Below are 18851 nucleotides of genomic sequence, written 5' to 3'. Positions count from 1 at the left end.
GTGCGTGTACTTAATGTCTCTGAATGGCACACATAAAAATGGCTGAAATAGCCAATGTTTTGTTACATATATTTTGCCACACACACACACAAAATAACCCACTGAGACATTTCCAGATAAACAAGAGAATTTTAGTCGCTAGCAAACTTGCCCTACAAAAAATGTGAGAAGGAACCCTTCAAGCTAAAAGCAAAGGAAATGAAAAAATAACCTGAAAAAACATGAAGAAACAAACAACACTTTAATAAAGGTAACAAAAACCTAATAAATATAAAAGATGTTATAAACATATTTTTGTTTGTTACTCATTTTTCCCCTATCTGATTTAAAAGACAATTGTGTAAAGCAGTAATTATAAATCTGTGTTGAGGGGCACATGGTATAGAAAGATGTAATTTGCATGATGGTAAGAGCAAAGGAGAAGGGGAAGGAACAGTGCTACATAAAAAGCAAAGGTTTTGTATACTATTAAAATTAAGTTGGTTATTACTCTGAACTAGATTGTTATATAAATTAAGATGTTAATTATAACCTCAGGACAATCTCTAAGAAAATAACTAAAAAACATACATAGTAAAAGAAATAACATGCAAATTAAAATGGTACACTATAAAATACTGATTTAACACTAAAGAAGGCAGTAATAGTGCAATAGAGTAAGAAAAAGACATATAGAAAAATGACAAACTACGTAACAGAGGTATGAATCCTATGCTATCAATAATGAACTTAACTAAGTAGATAAAACACTCTAATTAAAAGGCAGAGACTGGCAGATGGATAAAAACATAATCCAAGTATATACTGTTCACAGGAGACATAATTTAGATTCAAAGGTACAAACAGGTGCAAACCGTAGCCAAGAGAGAGCTAGCAATACCAGACAAAAGACTTTAAGATAAAAATTGTTACTGAACACAAAGAAGGATATTTAATGTTAAAAAGGTCACTTCAAAAAGATAAACAATTATACATACATGTTAATAACGAAGACCCAAAATACATGAAGCAAAACCTGACAGAACTGAAGGGAGAAACAGACAATTAAACAATAATGGCTGAAGATATCAAACCCCACTTTCAATACTGGACAGAACTACTAAAGAGAAGTAATTTTTAAAGAATGGAACAATATGATCAACAACCTAACAGACATCCATAGAACACTCCACCCAACAATGGTAGAAGACAGTTCTTAAGTGCACGTGGTACATTTTCCACAACAGATGATATTGTAAGGTCATAAAACTAACCTCAATAAATTTAGAAAACCAAACCAAATCTGTTGCTGTCGAGTCTATTTCGACTCATAGCGACCCTAAAGGAGAGAGCAGAACTGCCCCATAAGGTTTCCAAGGAGCGCCCAGCGGATTCGAATTGCCGGCCTTTTGGTTAGCAGCCGAATACTTAACCACCGTGCCACCAGGGCTTCCATGAATTTAAAGGGGACTACAATAATACAAAGTATATTCTCAGATCACAATTGAATGGAATTAGAACTCAATTAAAACAAATTCGGAAAATTCACAAATACATGGAAATTAAACAACACTCCTACATAACGTATGAGTGTTGTTTTTACAGAAATTACAAGGGAAATTAGAAAATACTTCGATATGAAAGAAAAAAAGATACAATATGCCAGCATTGATGGAATGTAGCTGAAACAGTGATTTAACAGAAGTTTATAGCTGTAAATACCTACATTAAAAAAGAAAAAAGCTCTCAAATTAACAATCTAACCTTGTACCTTAGGATACTGGAAAAAGAAAACTAAATCCAGAACAAGGAGGTAGGAAATAATAAAGATTACAGTGAAGAAACACGAAATAGAGAATGGAAAAACGACAGAGAAAACCAACACCATCAAAAGCTGGATCTCTGAAAAGATCAACAAAATTGACAAACCTTTAGCTAGACCGACCAAGAAAAAAGACAGAAGGCTCGAATTACCCAAATCAGAAAACTATAGACCATTATCACTTATAAATATAGATTCAAAAGTTCTCAACAAAATCCTAACAGAATTCAGCTTCACATAAAAATTATACACCACGACCAAGTGGGCTTTATCCTAGGAATGCTGTTAAATTAATGAAGTCACACTGGAATAGGGTGGGTCCTAGTCCTAATCCCTTCTGAGGGGCATTTTACAAAGAGAAGGGCCTAGGAAGGGTCACACACACAGAAGAAAGCAGCTCGTGAGGATCCATCATCAACAAGCCAAGGAACACCAAGAAATGCCCGGGGCTGCCAGAAGCTGAAAGAGACAAGGAAAGATCTGCCTCCTGGATCTGACAGAAAGCATAGCTCTACCATGGCCTAGAATTCAGGTATCCGGCATCCAAAACTGTGAGAAAATCAGTATCTGTTCTTTAAAACCACCCACATTGTGGTATTTCGTTATGGTAGCTTTAGGAAACTAAGGCAGGATCCAAACTTGGAGACTGTCATACTACATCTCACCAAGATCTGTGGTCTGTATCCTGTTATATGATGAGAAGAGGGCAAACACTGTTGCAACTCCTTGTGACCAGTTGTTAATATTCTGCAGAAGCTTTTAAAGGTCATGGGACAGCAGTAACACCCCCACTGATTCAGTGCTTTGTTTGCATGGTTTCAACTTGCACCACCATTTTTACAGCTGTGCATTACCGTGCAAAACGAGGGCTGCATGTACTTCTCCACAAAGCTTTGTTCTGTTTTTCCTTCTGTCTGACACATTCGGACATCAGGGAACACAGTGGCTCATTCCCGCATGCTCCTCAAAACTCTGCTGAGAGGCCTTTCTGTTTACTCTGAGTCATCGCCTGGTCCTCCCATGGCTTTATATTCCTGTCTCAGTTTCTCAGTGCTGCTGTAACACAACTGCCACAGGTGGGTGGCTTTAAAGAAGAGAAACTTATTTTCTCACAGTTTAGGAGGAAAGAAGTCTGAATTCAGGGCACCAGCTACAGGGCAGGGCTCTCTGCTGGCTCCGGGGGAAGATCCTTGTCTCAGGCTTCTACCGCCCTCTCGTTTCTCGGTTCCGTGGCTGTCCTCATGTTTGTTTTCCCCAGTGCATGCTCACTCCTTTCTGTGTCTATGCTGCTCTTTACATCATTCAGAAGTGATTAGGTTTAGGACCTACCCTACAATGATACGACTTCATTAATATAACAAACAAAACCCTATTCCCAAACGGGGTTACATCCACAGGTATAGAGGTCAAGACTCCAACACGTATTTTGGGGGAACACAATTCAACCCATAACACCTCCTTTACACAGCTCTCTTCTCCTTCATATATTTATTATTTCTCTACACCCACTAGAAAGTAAGCCTTATGAGAATAGGCACTGTCTGGTTTAGTTGCTGCTGTATCCCCAGAGCCTAAAACGATACCTGGTATACTGAGGCATTCCATATTTTTTTCCTTGAATAAAGTTTTATGAAGAAGTAGCTCTAAGTAGACTAACGTGGTAAGCTATTACTGATACAATAAATAAAAAATGCAAGCTACAGAACAAACTATACAGCAAGACCCTTTTTCTAAGAGTATATTAATCTATCTGTATGTATATGAGGGAAAAACGGTGGAAAAACATTTATCAAAACTGATAACAATGAATATTATTTCTGGGGGTGGGGCTGGCAAGGTAGGTGGGGAACAGAACAATAACTTTCATTTTATATTTTAAGTATTTTTATATTGCCTGTTTTTTCCCCTGAAATTATATTACTTTGGAATTAAGATTAAAAAAAAAAATCCTGCATGTTGTGATGCCGTGTTTCACAGCCTGCTTATTGTAAGGCAGGCTCTGTTCAGAGTGTCTGAATCCATCATTTCATTTAAATTCATAAGACGTCTATAAGGCAGATGTTATAAATACACCCATTTTATCCAGAGAGGTTGAGAACCATACTCAAGTCACACAGCTGGAGTGTGGATTTTAAAAGATGCACAGGTGCAAATTCTGTGAAATGCGCCACACTTAACAGAAACCCTCTCCAAGGAGGTGCAGCTGAGAGTCACAGCGACAAGAGACTGTACGTCCTCCTCACCCTGCAGGCCTAGGAGACCCGGATGTGCTCCGCACACAGCTCTCCACTCGCGGACTGGCCACTTCAGGAGGCTGCGGAGGAATGAGGGTTTTCCGAACTGCCGTTCTGAAAGAGACAGACAGACTAGGAAACAGTAGTCCAAGGGCATTAAAGGATAAGCAGTACAAGACATTCATTCGCCAGGGATACAAAATGTGCATGGTTCAAACCCACCAGCCGCTCTTTGGAAACCCTATGGGGCAGTTCTACTCTGCCTTACAGGGCTGCTAGGAGTCGGAATCGACTTGACGGCAATGGATTTTTATCTATCAGGGTAGATAAGGATTATAATGCCAACCCCCTTGCTTTCCTCCTCTATCTTCCCAATATAGTCATATTACAATTTAAATTCATATATTTGTAATCATTATTTCTGTGCATTTATACAGAGCTGAGCTAGTGGAACCCAAGTGAAAACATTTACCAGAGGAAAAACGAATCAGTGATCAACTGTCATGTTGTTGAGCTGATTCTGAGTCATGGTGACCCCATGTGTGCAGGGCAGAACTGATCCTTAGGGTCTTCATGGCTGCGACCTTTCAGAAGCAGATCACCAGGCCTATCTTCTGAGGTGCCTCTGGGTGGGTCGGGATCGCCAACCTTTTGGCTACTAGTCAAGTGGTTACCTGTGTGTGTCCCCTGGGAACTCCCACATCATGTTACATAGATGCCAAGTAAAGCTAGTACTGAGAATTAACCACTGGGTTTAGCAATATGGAAGCACCGGTGACCCTGACATGTTTAGTTTCCACAGAGTGGTGAGGGCAAATGCCAGACATGAGTGGGTTTGAGAGAAAGTGGCTAGAACTAGACTACACCATTTTGCAATTCCTAATAATTGGTTATGACTTGGACCATTGTGATCCACATGGCTTTCGATGGCTGTTTTTGGGAATAGATCTCCAGGTCTTTCTTCCTAGTCTGTCTAACTTTGGAAGCACCACTGAAACCTGCTCAGCATCACAGCAACACACAAGCCTCTACTGACAGACGGGTGGTGGCTGATGAAGGACACTGGCTGGGAATCAAACGCAGGTCTTCTGCATGAAGGCAAGAATCCTACCACTGAACCACTCCTGCCCCCAAGGGATCACAGGGATGGTGCAGGACTGGGCAGCAGTTTGTTCTGTTGTGCATGGGGTCACCTTGAATAAGGGGTTAACTCAGTGGCAGCTAACAACAACTAGTGGATCTGGGTAGCAGGGAAGCTAACATCCCAAAAAACATGACCACTAGGTATCATGCCTCCTGGTAAAAGAGTAAAACCCCACCACCAACAAAGCAGTCTTGCCAGAAGAAAAAAGTGATTCTAATCAAGCCTTTAGTTTCATCTATAATTATAGAAAATGTGGAGGACAGAAGAACAAGCAAAACTACACTGTGGAGATTCAACTAGCAAAATCCAGAAGAGACGGAAAAACTACAGGACACAGACCAAGCTTCTTCACTAAGGAGCAAGGGAAAAAAGAGATGGAAGAAATCTGTATATTAAAAGAGTCTTATGAGACATATTGACTAATTACACAAAATGTGTGTAACTTACCAGATTCTACTCTGATTCAAATAAATACAAAACAAAATCTGTGACATTTGAGACAAGTTGAAATTTAACAATGATTGGATATTTGATAACACTAAGGAGTTACATGCATTTTTAAGGTATTCTCTCTCAACAGACACATGCTGAAACAGACACAAATAAAGATTTGTTTCAAAATAATATGGTAAGATGTGGTGGGGCAGGCATATAGATAAAACAAAATTAGCCATGAGCTGATAAACCGAACATTGAAGATGGGTATTCCCTCTTATGTGTACGTTTTTATCATCCTTATAATTTTCTATAATAAAAAGTAAAAAACAAAAATAGAAAGACTAGTCTTCCTGCCCCCACCCCCAAACACAAAAACAACAAAACCCAATGAAATATACCACTGTAAGTTCACAGCATGACTAAACTTACTAACACTGACAATAACGAATGTTGGTGAGGATGAAGCAATGATCCTCACTCTTAGAGTGTAAATCAGCATAAAAGCCAAAGCAATCCAGTTGCCACTGAGTTGATTCCAACACATGCTGACCTCCTGTGTGTCAGAGTAGAACTGCTCCGTAGGGTTTTCATGGCTGTGACCTAACGGAAGTAGATCGTCAGGCCTTTCTTCCAAAGTACCTCTGGGTAGGCTTGAACCACCAACCTTTTGGTTCGCAGCCCAGCACTTAACCATCTGTACTACCTGGGGACTCCTTGTAAATCAATACAAGCACTTGGAAAAACTGCTGGCATTATCTACTACATACAACTGAACATATGACCCCACAAGTCTCCTAAAGGTATGTAACAGAAATGCATGTGTGATGTATCCAAAATCATGAAAAAATATGTTCAGAGTGATCTATGACCCCCAAACTGGAAACAGCCCAAATACTCATCAACAGCAACATAGATAGATAAAGCGTGATATAGTTTATACAATGGTGCTGTGTGTAACAATCACATGAAAAAAACAGCAGAATCTTACAAAACTGAGTAATGGAATCAGAGGCTCACAAAAAAAGTGTTATATATAGGTTCAAAAAGAGGCAAAACAAACCCATAGGGTCAAAGGTTAGAAAAACTGGTTCGTTACCCTTGGGGGAAGGTGCTCATAGTGTGATTCTAATCAAGCCTTTAGAGTCGACTACAAATTACAGTGAACGTGGAGGACAGAAGAATGAGTAAAACTACATTGTGGGGACTCAATCAGCAAAATCCAGAGAGATTCTGCAAGACACCCTGGGTGGTGCAGTTAAGTGATCGACTAGTAGTGGAAAAATTGGCAGTTCAAACCGACCCAGAGGCACCTCAGAAGACAGGCCTGGTGATCTCCTTCTGAAAGGTCACAGCCTTGAAAACCCTAAGGATCAGTTCTGCTCTGCACACATGGGGCGCCATGAGTCGAAACTGATGTGACGGAAACTAACAGTCGTAGCACACTGTATTCACTGTGTGCTAACTCATTAGGCTGGACATGCGGTATGGGTGCAGTTTTCTGCATTTCAATGAAAACGTTGAAAGAGACTGGAAGAAGAATTGGAAATAGCAAATACAGACAATTCCTTTACCTTCTTTGCATATAATAGCAAAGAAATGGGGTGGTAGATGGTGGAAGAAAGTGGGATCAATAGAAACATTAAAAAAAAATTTATTCATTTATTTTGTTGTTGTTGAGATATACACAAGATAATCCAATTCAACAGTTTCTACATGTACGGTTCAGTGATACTGATTATACTCTGAGTTGCGCTGGGTGGGTTTGAACTACGGTTCGAACTACGGGCCTTTTGGTTAGCAGCTGAGCGCGTAACCACTGTGCCATCAGGTCTCCTTGATTTCAGCTTAGCCACTCCTTCCTTCATCCCCAGTTGTGCCTGTTTCTAGTTGTTCTAAAGATTCTGCAATTCTCAACTCTCTCCTATATATACACTGAAGACTCAGACTTCTCACAGCTAAGCAAGCAATCATTTGCCTATCTGCTTTCTAGCTTCCAAAGTTTTGTTTGTGGTTTGTGTCCTCTCCTGTTCTCCCCTTCCTTGTATTTATAACTAAAAAAACAAAACAAACAAACAAAAAAACCCAGCCACTTTACTGAAGTTCTACAGGGTTTTGAGGAGAGAAATTGACATAGTATGTTCAATCTGCCCTCTTCACTAGTAAGCTTTGCCTCTTGTTTTTCTCAGTTAGGTTACGTCATCATGGGCTGACTCAACATTAAAAGACATCCTTCATAACGCATTCACAAATGGGCAAAGATACATGGGTCTAGGCAGCACTTTATGCATCTGAACACCTTTCATAGACCCTGGTCCCAGCAGTTTAGGTATGTTCTCTAATTTAACCTTCTGATGTCGAGCTATCAGCTCAGTTGAGCCACAGAAACTGCTCTGGAAAGTGACTGCTCATCTCTCACCTTCTCAAGTTTAAAGCTCGTTTCACAGCACAGCACACACCTTTCTGACTGACCCACCAACCCAGAGGTTTATATGGCTGCTAAATATAAGTCTTACTGTACTTGGGAAATTGCCTGCATGTGGTACACGCTAATGTTCCTACCTAGACAAGCCTCAAGAGTTAATTATAAGCTATTTTAAGGTTCTAGAATTAAGCTCCCAAACTAGAGAGAACTCCTGAAGTAGTATGCAACAGCTGCTTACACACTCGCACTTCACTGACTCCTGGATTCTTAACACCTGTAGCTCGTGGTTGGCAAGGCTCTATTCAACAAATCTGGGGTCAAGTTATTTTTGAGGAAATTAAAAAATGTCACAGAAGATGAGAAACTTTGGATTTTGCTACCAGCATTGAAGGAGCCCCCAGGTGGCACAAACAGTTAAGCGCTCAACTACTAGTCGACAGGCTGGTGGTTCAGACTCACCCAGAGGCGCCTTGAAGACAGATCTGCCAATCTGCTTCCAAAAGATCACAGACTTGAAAACTTACACGGAGCAGTTCTACTCTGCACACATGGGGCTGCCGTGAGGAGGCACCGACTCAATGGCAACTAACAACAATCAGCACTGGATGCATGTCTACTGTTTATACTAATTATATCCAGAACTGAAGGTGTCAGCTGGCACTGTTGAGGCTACTTACCCATCAGTGGCTGGTTTCTTCCGGAGTATGCTTGGCCGCGGTGATGAGCCCTGGGCTGGCGCGTTGGTGCTGGCACTCTGGCTGTGGGTCTGGACCACAGTGGTGGCTGCTGGAGCAGCACTGAATGTATTGCTAATAGGGTTGGCTACAATTGTGGCTCCATCGGCCAACACCACTGCTGTAAGAAGAGGAGGGGCCAGGAAAGAATAATGAAGACAGGGAAATGGAAGAAACAGTACTAAATGCCACAAAAGACATACACAGAAAGGAGCAGGCCACTGGCATTAGGGTATCCATGTCAAGACTGTCCAATTTCAGGAAGAGAAGGGGTGGAAGCACAATGTCCATCTGCCTGAAAGCAGATGGTAAAGCAGGGGGCCACTGGGTCTACTGATGCATGCTCGTAACTATTCACTTTTCTTTGCTCTACAATCACAGTCAGTAGTCAGTGAGATGAGGTACATACAGTACACAGAGTATCTAGCAGAATATCTCACTATACACAGTGCTTTATGTTTTTTATTTATGTAATTCTTACATCAATTATTATTCCCATTTTAGAGATGACGAAAGAGTCACAAATGGACAGGAAACGAGGTCCTCCGGCTTGACAGCATGCTCTAAAATGTACTTCAAGAAATGTGCGCCTACATTTTTGTGAAACATCACTTCCTCTCAGCATCTAATACTGGGAATCTTTAGGAACTCACTCAACTAATAATTAATTTTAATCAAACTGTATTTAAAACTAGCATCAAAAATTGATGAACATAAGACCATGATGAGGAATCAGTTCATATCTGACCTACAAAAACGGCAATTTCAAATGACTAAAATTTCCAAATAACAGAATGAGTATCCTAGCAGGTACTATTGAAGACGTAGGTACAACGTTCTTCCAGCTGGGTCACCACGGGTTATCTTTTTGGTCAACTGCACCTCTACGACAGCCATTTAGTAGCTCAGAGTCTGGAAAAACTTTGATTAAACAGTGAAATTCAACATCTACTTGACAATTAAAATAATCAGTTCCAAGTTGCTCTCTTTATGCTACACTTAACACAAAAGATAATCTTTAAAACCAATACCCTGAATGAAAAAAGCTATTTCTTTAATTGCATCAGAGAAATCGCAAATTAATGCCCTGAGCATGGCTTACTCCATTTCTTAAAATGTCTACTCCGTTAGCATTTGTTTTGTCAACACTGACACAGCATTAGCTAACACTAGGGTAAGATCTTACACCTTTACATACAACCCTTAGAAACCTCAGGCTGAATGAGGACACTATCGGTATAAAGTGAATTTGCTCCCTCAACCAAAAGCCCCTTACACAAGCTTCCTACTATGTGCAAATAACATATTAGGCTGTTTATATATGTTACTTCTAATGCTTACAACGACCCTGGAGGGTAAGCTCAAAGAAACACAGTTACAAAGAGGAAACTAAAAACTAGAGAAAATACCTGAGAGACCACAAAACCAGCCAGTTGGTAGAACCTCCACATCACTTTCCATGCAAAGCGATAAATTTACCTGAAGTCTTTCCTTCAGGCGGAGGCTGCTGAGTACCCAGCGGTGCAGGCTGCAGTCCCTGCGTGCTGATTGGGGCTGCTGAGTGAATCCCCTGTGTCCCAATTGGGGCCGGCTGTATTCCCTGTGTTCCGATGGGGGCTGGCTGTATCCCCTGGGTACTAATGGGTGCTGGTTGGATCCCTTGGATATGTCGAGCATGAGATGCGTCCACTGTCATCAACTGCATGGGGTTTAGATGTACTGTAGATGCCACCCCAACACCAGTCTGAGCTGTGATGGCAGAGTTTGGAGCCTGAGCTGAAACTAACAATAATATAGAGAGTGACTACAAGAATGTTAGCGCCGATAAAACCAGTCCACGTAACTAAGCCAAACCCACTGTCATCGAGTTGATTCTAAATCGTAGCGCCCCTATAAGACAGACTAGAATTGTCCTATAGGGTATCCAGAGCTGTGAATCTTTACAGAAGCAGAATGCCACATCTTTCATTCGCAGAGTGGCTGGGGGGGTTCAAACCACTGACTTGTTAGCAGCTGAGTGCTTTAACCACTGTACCACCTTCTGTCCACAGAAGGAAGGAAAAAACCCCAAAACTAATCTAATATAAAAACAGTATTTCCCACTGTACAAAATCTAAATCTTCAGTTTTCAAAAAAGCCTAATAAAATACTGTATAGCTAAGTTTGTTTTTTTCCTACTACTGCCCACAATTTGGTAAAAGTCTTTTTGCAGATTACTTGAAATAAGATTAAAACAAGAAAAAAGCAATTGACTACTAAATTCCAACTATAAGGCCAGGCACTGTGCTAAGTATTTCACATAAAACTTCTGAAATGCATCCATGGCTAGCAGGTCAAGAATCTTTGCTGTAACTGATAAAAACACCATCACAGCCACTTCTGAAAAGTGAATTCCAAATTCCATATATCCACTGATGAGTGAACAGGCATGTTTCCTTTTCTGTTCTGTGTATTAAAAACAAACAAAAAACCTGGAAACAATGGCGTTCCCAGAAAGCAACAAAAAGAAAGGATTTCTAATTTTTCATGGGAAGGAAAAAATACAAAAGACTTTTCTTCTCAGTCATCAAATAATCCACAGATGGAGGAACCTCTTCCAAAGCCCCTTAAATTCCCTAGAACACTTGAAAATTTTGGACTCGCACTGTATCTGGTGGAAATATAAGTCACAGTGTAATTCTAAATTTTCCAGTAGCCACACTAAAAAAAAGATAAGAGTGGAATTAATTTTAATAATATGCTGCATTTACCCTAATAAAAAATTTTGTCATTTTAAAATATAACCAATATAAAAACTATTAATAAGATATATTCTACATTCTTTTTTCCAAATTGTTTCAAAATCTACTATGTGTCTCATCCGTAACCCAAAAGCACATCTCAATTCAGATACTGACTTTTCACCAGAAATACCTGATCCGTGTTCTCATTTCACAGCATCTACAACTGAAAACGCAGTTTCACATGGCCATGTTGTTTCAAACGTATCTGAAACTTTTCAAATTTTAATTAAATCATGTTAGAAATTCAGTTCGTGAGTCGAGCCAGCTCCACTTCAAGTGCTCCCTGGCCTGTGTGGCTCACGGCCACTGCAGAAGGACAAAGCCCACAATACGGACAAACTGGCTTCATGATGCCTCAACTAAGCTGACAGCCCACAGGAGAAGATTATGTAAGCCTTGAAAGTGGGAAAATCAACACTGTCTACATGTGACATGATGAATGTTGAACACAGCTGAACAAAAACTGAAAACAAAAGAAAAAATCAAAACAACCCCCCACCTCTGATATCCCACGAAACAACAGAAACCCCACAAGAATATACAGCTTTATTCACTGTAATTATTCTACCATTTCAAAGTGCGATAAAAATTAGCAGGATTATCCTCAGGGTGAGATAAAAGCTTACAATGATCACCAGTAAGTCACCACCTTTTTAGATCACAAGGATGGTGATTTAAGACCTTAAAGCTTCAGATTTTAGCTTTATCTGAGCCTGAAAATAAACGCTGGAGTAATTATATGCCATACTAGAAATACTCACTGCTTGCAAAAATTAAAATGTTAAGAGTTATCTTAAAGAAAGATGGGATCATACCTGGATATTGTCGGATGGTGGATACTGAGCTGGTGATGGGCGTATATGTGTGCGCGGCCAGCGGGTATGCAGATGGCGGATAAGTTGGCAAAAAGTATTGAAACTGAACAGGAACAGATGGTCTATAGATGGAACATGGGTTATAATGAGACAAACGGTTTATTTTTTTTTTCTTTACCTTCAAATAATACCATCCTCCACACCTTCTTAATACTCTTCATAACTAACATAGTGGCATTTCCCCAACTGTGTCCCACACAATATTAGATCAAAAGAGACATACCTAGACAAAGTAAAATTTTTTAAAATAGTGGATACTAAAAAAAAAAAACATAATTATACAGGGTCACTATGTATCAGAATCAACTCGATGGCAATGGGTTTGGTGTTCTTTTGGATAAATAATTATACAGATACATTTTAAAACAAATAATTTTTATGGATGATTTTCTAGAACTATTACCAAAACTGACACAGAAACTCAGTAATTGAGTCTCCCCATTCAACCCCACTTGAATGGCGCTAAGTTTCAAATGTTTTTGCTGGGAATTTTATCAAATGTACGTAAGATAATCCCAGTTTTAAACAAACTGTTTCAGAGAATACAAAAGGAAACACGATCCAACGTATTTCTTGAATTTAATATAGCCTTGATACCAAAATTAGTTAGGGAGAACACAACAAAAAGATTACCAACAAATCTCATTTCTCCTTATTGATCAAAAATTCATAAATAACATGCAATTCAGTACCATATACAATTAAACATATCATGATCAAATGAGACTTAACATAGAGTCAACACTAGATTTTCTATTAATGTTTTATAGAAACATTTGTTCCTCAAACCGAAAGTGGTATCTACCAAAATCTATCATGAAATTTCAAAACAGCCATTCAGGCCAAGAATAAGAAAGACAAGGTGGCTCACTATCTCTGCCTCTATTCAACCTCGCACTGGAAACTCAAACATAAGAAAAAAACAGGCATAAAAATTGTGAATGAAAAGACTCCCACAGGAACCAGAACCGCTCAGGCACAATCCCCTGGAGCGACTGTGGCAGAGCTGCCGGCGTTCAGGACGCAGGTTTCTCAGGGAGAGACAGCAAGCCACACAGTCTACTCATGCCTCCAGAATCAGAGAAGAACAGCACTCTTGGCAAAAAATACGCACGTGCATCTAATTTACCATGCCCCCAGCCCCCAAGCTGGCTTCAGTAGCTGTCGATTTCCTTGGGCCTGAGATATGTCCTGCTACACGCCCTGAGCCATTCTCCTGGCCTTGGAGAAGGAATAAATTAACAATTGGGGGAAAAGGAAATCTGCCGACTCCCCTAAGGTAGGAACTCAGGGCAGAAGCAGCTCTTGTCAAGGCACAAATGGTCCATGGACTTTGAATGTTTTTTACCCCTGAAGGGACCTGTGTGGGCCCATTTCAGGAGCTTAGGCCCTTGCTGGCAGACTGCAGTGGTGTATGTGCCTGAGATCTGACTTCAACTGTTTTAGCTGTGTGGTGAAGAGGTGGGTTTTTGACATTTCACACCACTCTGCCTATTAAACAGGGTCCTCATCTACTGACACCTGCAGCCTGAGGGCTGGTGGCTCCACCAACATGCCCTAGCCACCCGCGACAGGGGTCCAAGGATAAGTGATGCCTCCCAATCCTTATAACCAAAACCCACCCACCTGTGCGCTCTAGGGAAGAGGGACAGGGAGGCAATTTCCTCACACACACTTGGGAGATGGTTATCAGTTCCCTGCCTTGCTCAGAGCATGACTCCATGCTGCAACCAGATACCTGTGCCTAAACCGATCACCCCTGCCCTCCTAAGACTGTAGGACAGAGCCTGAACCACACTCTTTGTGACTGACTACCTGGACACCTGAGCTGAATCCAAACAAGAAAAGTGAATGGACTCCTAGGCTCATGTACCTGGTAACAGCTATAGCCATCTAGTGATAGAATGTCAGAGCTTCAAAGGTGCAAAAATTAAGCTAGGTCTCTTAAGCAGCCTATTTGAGCATATCAAAACAAAACAAAGGAAGAAACTAGGATATGGTAAGCAAAAATAAAATAAATTAATGCAATAACTTATAGATGGCTCGGAGACAACAGTCAACATCAAATCACAAAGAAGCAGACCATATTGCTTCAACAAGCCCTCAAAACAAAGAATCAAGGAATCTTCCAGATGAAGAGGTACACCTGGAATTCCCAGGGCAGAATACAAAAGATTAACTCACAGAATTCTTCAAGAGATCAGAAAGAAGATCAGGCAAAATGCAGAACAAGCAAATGAACACAAGATAAAACAATGGAAGATATTAAGAAGGTTATTCAAGAGCATAAGGAAAAATTTAATAGGGTGCAAGAATCCATAGAAAGCCATGAGAAATTCAAAAGATTACCAATAAAATTTCATAATTAAATAACTCAACAGAAAGTTGAGAGGAGGAGAAGTGAGGAAATGGAAGTCAGGATTAGTGAGATTGAAGATAAAACACTTGGCACCAATATATTAGAAGAAAAATCAGACAAAAAAATTAAAAAAAACGAAGAAACCCTTAGAATCATGTGGGGCTCCTATCCAGAGAAATAACTGAATGATTACAGTACCAGAACAGGAAAGGAGAACAGAAAATACAGAGAGAATTGTTGGCAGAAAATCTCCCTGATTTCATGAACGATGAGATGTCTCTATCCAAGATGCTCACTGACCGCCACATAAGGTAGATCCCAAAAGAAAGTCACCGAGACATATTATGATCAAACTTGCCAGAGCCAAAGACAGAGAATTTTAAGAGCAGCTAGGGATAAACAAGAAGTCACCTACAAAGGAAAGTCAGTAAGAATAAGCTCAGACTACTCAGCAGAAACCATGCAGGCAAGAAGGCAATTGAAGGGCACTGAAGGAAAAAAAATCGCCAGCCAAGAATCATATATCCAGCAAAACTGTCCCTCAAATATGAAGGTGAAATTAGGACATTTCCAAATAAAGAGAAGTTTATGGAATTTGCAGAAAACAAATAAAAACTACAAGAAATACTGAAGGGAGTTCTCTGGTTAGAAAATCAATAACATCAGGTATCAACCCAAGACTAGAACACAGGATAAGGCAACCAGATATCAACCCAGATAGGGAAATTACAAAAATAAATCAATATAAAAAAAACACTCAAAACAGGGAAACAGCAATGTCATGATGTAAGAGATGATAACATTAAATCAAAAACGAGGGACTAAAACATGCAGTCATAGGTATTTCACGTGGAGAGGAAGTCACAGGGCTATGAAGAGATAAAAGTTTGTTTTAAACTTGGAAAAATAGGGGTAAATAATAAGGTAACCACAAAGGAGACTAACAATCCTACATGTCAAAACGAAATACAAGAAAAAACATCAAGACTCAGCAAAAACAAAATCAACAACAATAAAAAAGAGGAAAAGACAATATATAAAGAAAAACTACTCAGCACAAAAAATTAAGTGGAAAAAAGAAACTGTCAACAACACACAAAAAAGGCATCAAAAAGACAGCACTATATTCATACCTATCCATAATTAACTGAATGGAAATGAACCAAATGCACCAATAAAGAGACAGTGTGGCAGAATGGATAAAAAAAACATGATCCTTCTATATGCTGCCTATAAGAGAAACACCTTAAAGACACAAATTAAAACTCAAAGGATGGAAAAAAACATATCAAGCAAAAAACAAGAGAGAGCAGGAGTGGCAATATTAGTTTCTGACAAAATAGGCTTTAAAGTTAAATTCACCAAAAAGGATAAGGAAGGACACTGTATAATGATTAAAAGGACAATATACCAGCAGGAAAACCACATTAAACATTTATGTACCCAACGACAGGGCTTCAAGATACATAAAACAAATTAACAGCATTGAAAAGTGAGATAGATAGCTCCGTAATAATAGTAGATTTCAACACACCACTTCTGGTAAAGGACAGAACATCGAGAAAGAAGCTCAACAAAGATACAAAAGCTCTAAAAGCCACCATCAGCCAACTTGACCTCATAGACATATACAGAACACTGCACCCAACTGCAGCCAAGCATACTTTCTCTTCCAGTGCATATGGAACATTCTCTAGACCACATATTTATAAAGCAAGCCTTAAGAGAATACACAACATCGAAGTATTATAAAGCATCTTCTCTGACCATAAATCCATGAAAGTAGAAATCAGTAACAGAATTACCAGGGAAAAGAAATCAAACACGTGGAAACTGAACAACTTGCTCAAAAATGAATGGGTTACACAAGAAATTAAGAATGGAATAAAGAAATTTATAGTATCCAATGAGAATGAAAACTCTGTCACAACCTTGGTACACAGCTAAAGCAGTGCTCAGAGGTCAATTTATAGCAATAAATGCACGCATCAAAAAAGAAGGGCCAAAATCAAAAGAATTATCCCTACAACTTGAACAAATAGAGAGCAGCAAAAGAAGCCCTTAGGAACCAGAAGAAAACAAATAATAAAAACTAAAGCAGAATTAAGTGAAAGAGAGAACAGAAAAACAATTGAAAGAGTTACAAAAAACAAAAACTGGTTCTTTGAAAAGATCAACAAATATCAGTAAGCCACTGGCCAAACTGACAGAAGAAAAACAGGAGAGAAGGCAAATAACCTGAATAAGAAATGAGATGGGTGATATCACAACAGACCCAACTGACTTAAAGATTCTTAACAGATACAATGAAAAACTGTACTGTAACAAATTCGAAAACCTAGAAGAAATGGACAAATTTCTAGAAATACACTACTTTCCTAAACTAATACAAACAGAGATGCAACAACTAAATAAACCCATAACAAAAGAAGAGGTTGAAAAGGTAATTTAAAAACTCCCAACAACAACAAAAAAGCCCTGGCCCAGATGGCTTCACCGAAGAGTTCTACCAAACTTTCACATTTAACACTGTTACTATTAAAGGTATTTCAGGGCACAGAAAAGGATGGAATACCCCCAAGCTGATTCTATGAAGCCAGCATATCCCTGATACCAAAACCAGGTAAAGACACCACAAGAAAAGAAAATTATACACCTATATCCCTCATGAACGTAGATGCAAAAATCTTCAAAATTCTAGCCAATAAAATACAACAACATATCAAAAAAATAATTCACATGCCCAAGTAGAATTCATATCAGGTATGCAGGGATGGTTCAATTGTAGAAAAACAATCAATGTAATCCATTACATAAATAAAACAGAAGAACCACATGATCTTCTCAACTGATGCAGAAAGGCATTTGACAAAGTCCAACACTCATTCATGATAAAAACTCTCAGCAAAATAGGAACAGAAGGGAAATTCCTCAACACAAAAAGCATTTATACAAAGCCAACAGCCAACATGATCCTAAATGGACAGAGCCTGAAAGCATTCCCTCTGAGAACAGGAATCAGAGACAAGGATGCCCTTTATCACCACTCTTATTCCACACTATGCTGGAGGTGCTAGCCAGAGCAATTAGGCTAGAAAAAGAAATAAACGGTATCCAGATTGGTAAGGAAAAAGTAAAAGTATCTTTATATGCAGATGACATGATCTTACACACAGAAAACCCGAAAGAATCCTCAAGAAAACTACTGAAACTAAGAGTTCGGCAGAGTATCAGGATACAATATAAATATAGAAAAATCAGCTGGATTCCTCTACACCAACAAAGAGAACGCAGAAGAGAAAATCACCAAATCAATACCATTTACAATAGCCCCCAAGAATACAAAATACTTAGGAATAAATCCAACCAGAAATATCAAAGACCTATACAAAGAAAACTACAAGATGCTACTGCAAGAGACCAAAAGAGACCTCCATATGTGGAAAAGATACCTTGCTCATGGATAGGAAGACTCAACATTATAAAAATGTCTATTCTACTCAAAGTGACCTATAGATACAATGCAATTCTGATCCAAATTCCAACATTTTTTAATGAGATGAGAAACAAATCACCAACTTCATAAGGAAGGGAAAGAGGTCCCAGGTAAGCAAAGTATTACTGAAAAAGAACACAGTGGGAGGTCTGACACTATCTGATTTTAGAACATATTGTATCGCCACAATAGCCAAAACAGCCTGGTACTGGTACAACAGTAGATGCATAGACCAATGGAACAGAATTGACAATCCAGACATAAACCCATCCACATACAAGCAGCTGATATGTGACAATGGCCCAAAGTCTGTTAAATGGGGAAAAGATAGTCTCTTTAACAAATGGTGCTGGCATAACTGGATATCCATCTACAAAAAAATGAAACAAAACCCATACCTCACACCATGCACAAAAACTAACTCAAAATGGATCAAAGACCTATAAAATCTAAAATGATAAAGACTACGGAAGAAAAAATAGGGACAATGCTAATACATGGCATAAACAGTATACAAAACATTACTAACAATGCATAAACGCCAGAAGGGAAACTAGATAACTGG

At 39.3% G+C, this 18851-nt stretch overlaps 1 protein-coding gene across 11 annotated transcripts in view; it reads right to left on the bottom strand.

Annotated features, from left to right (window-relative positions):
* Positions 1–18851, bottom strand: part of SAP130 (Sin3A associated protein 130) — a 101720-nt gene that overhangs the window by 41015 nt on the left and 41854 nt on the right. For 6 of the 11 annotated variants that reach the window (XM_064287321.1, XM_064287326.1, XM_064287329.1 and 3 more), the window contains 4 exons: positions 12372–12493; positions 10253–10555; positions 8717–8894; positions 4045–4149 (listed from right to left, as the gene is read on the bottom strand). In XM_064287321.1, the coding sequence (XP_064143391.1) occupies positions 4045–4149; positions 8717–8894; positions 10253–10555; positions 12372–12493 (708 nt within the window). The remainder of the gene's footprint in view (positions 1–4044; positions 4150–8716; positions 8895–10252; positions 10556–12371; positions 12494–18851) is intronic. The other 5 variants (XM_064287325.1, XM_064287327.1, XM_064287328.1 and 2 more) reach the window with 3 other exon arrangements.

The sequence above is a fragment of the Loxodonta africana genome, chromosome 6 (assembly GCF_030014295.1).
Source record: "Loxodonta africana isolate mLoxAfr1 chromosome 6, mLoxAfr1.hap2, whole genome shotgun sequence".
Taxonomy (NCBI): Eukaryota; Metazoa; Chordata; class Mammalia; order Proboscidea; family Elephantidae; genus Loxodonta; species Loxodonta africana.
This window is presented reverse-complemented; position numbering and strand designations above follow the sequence as displayed.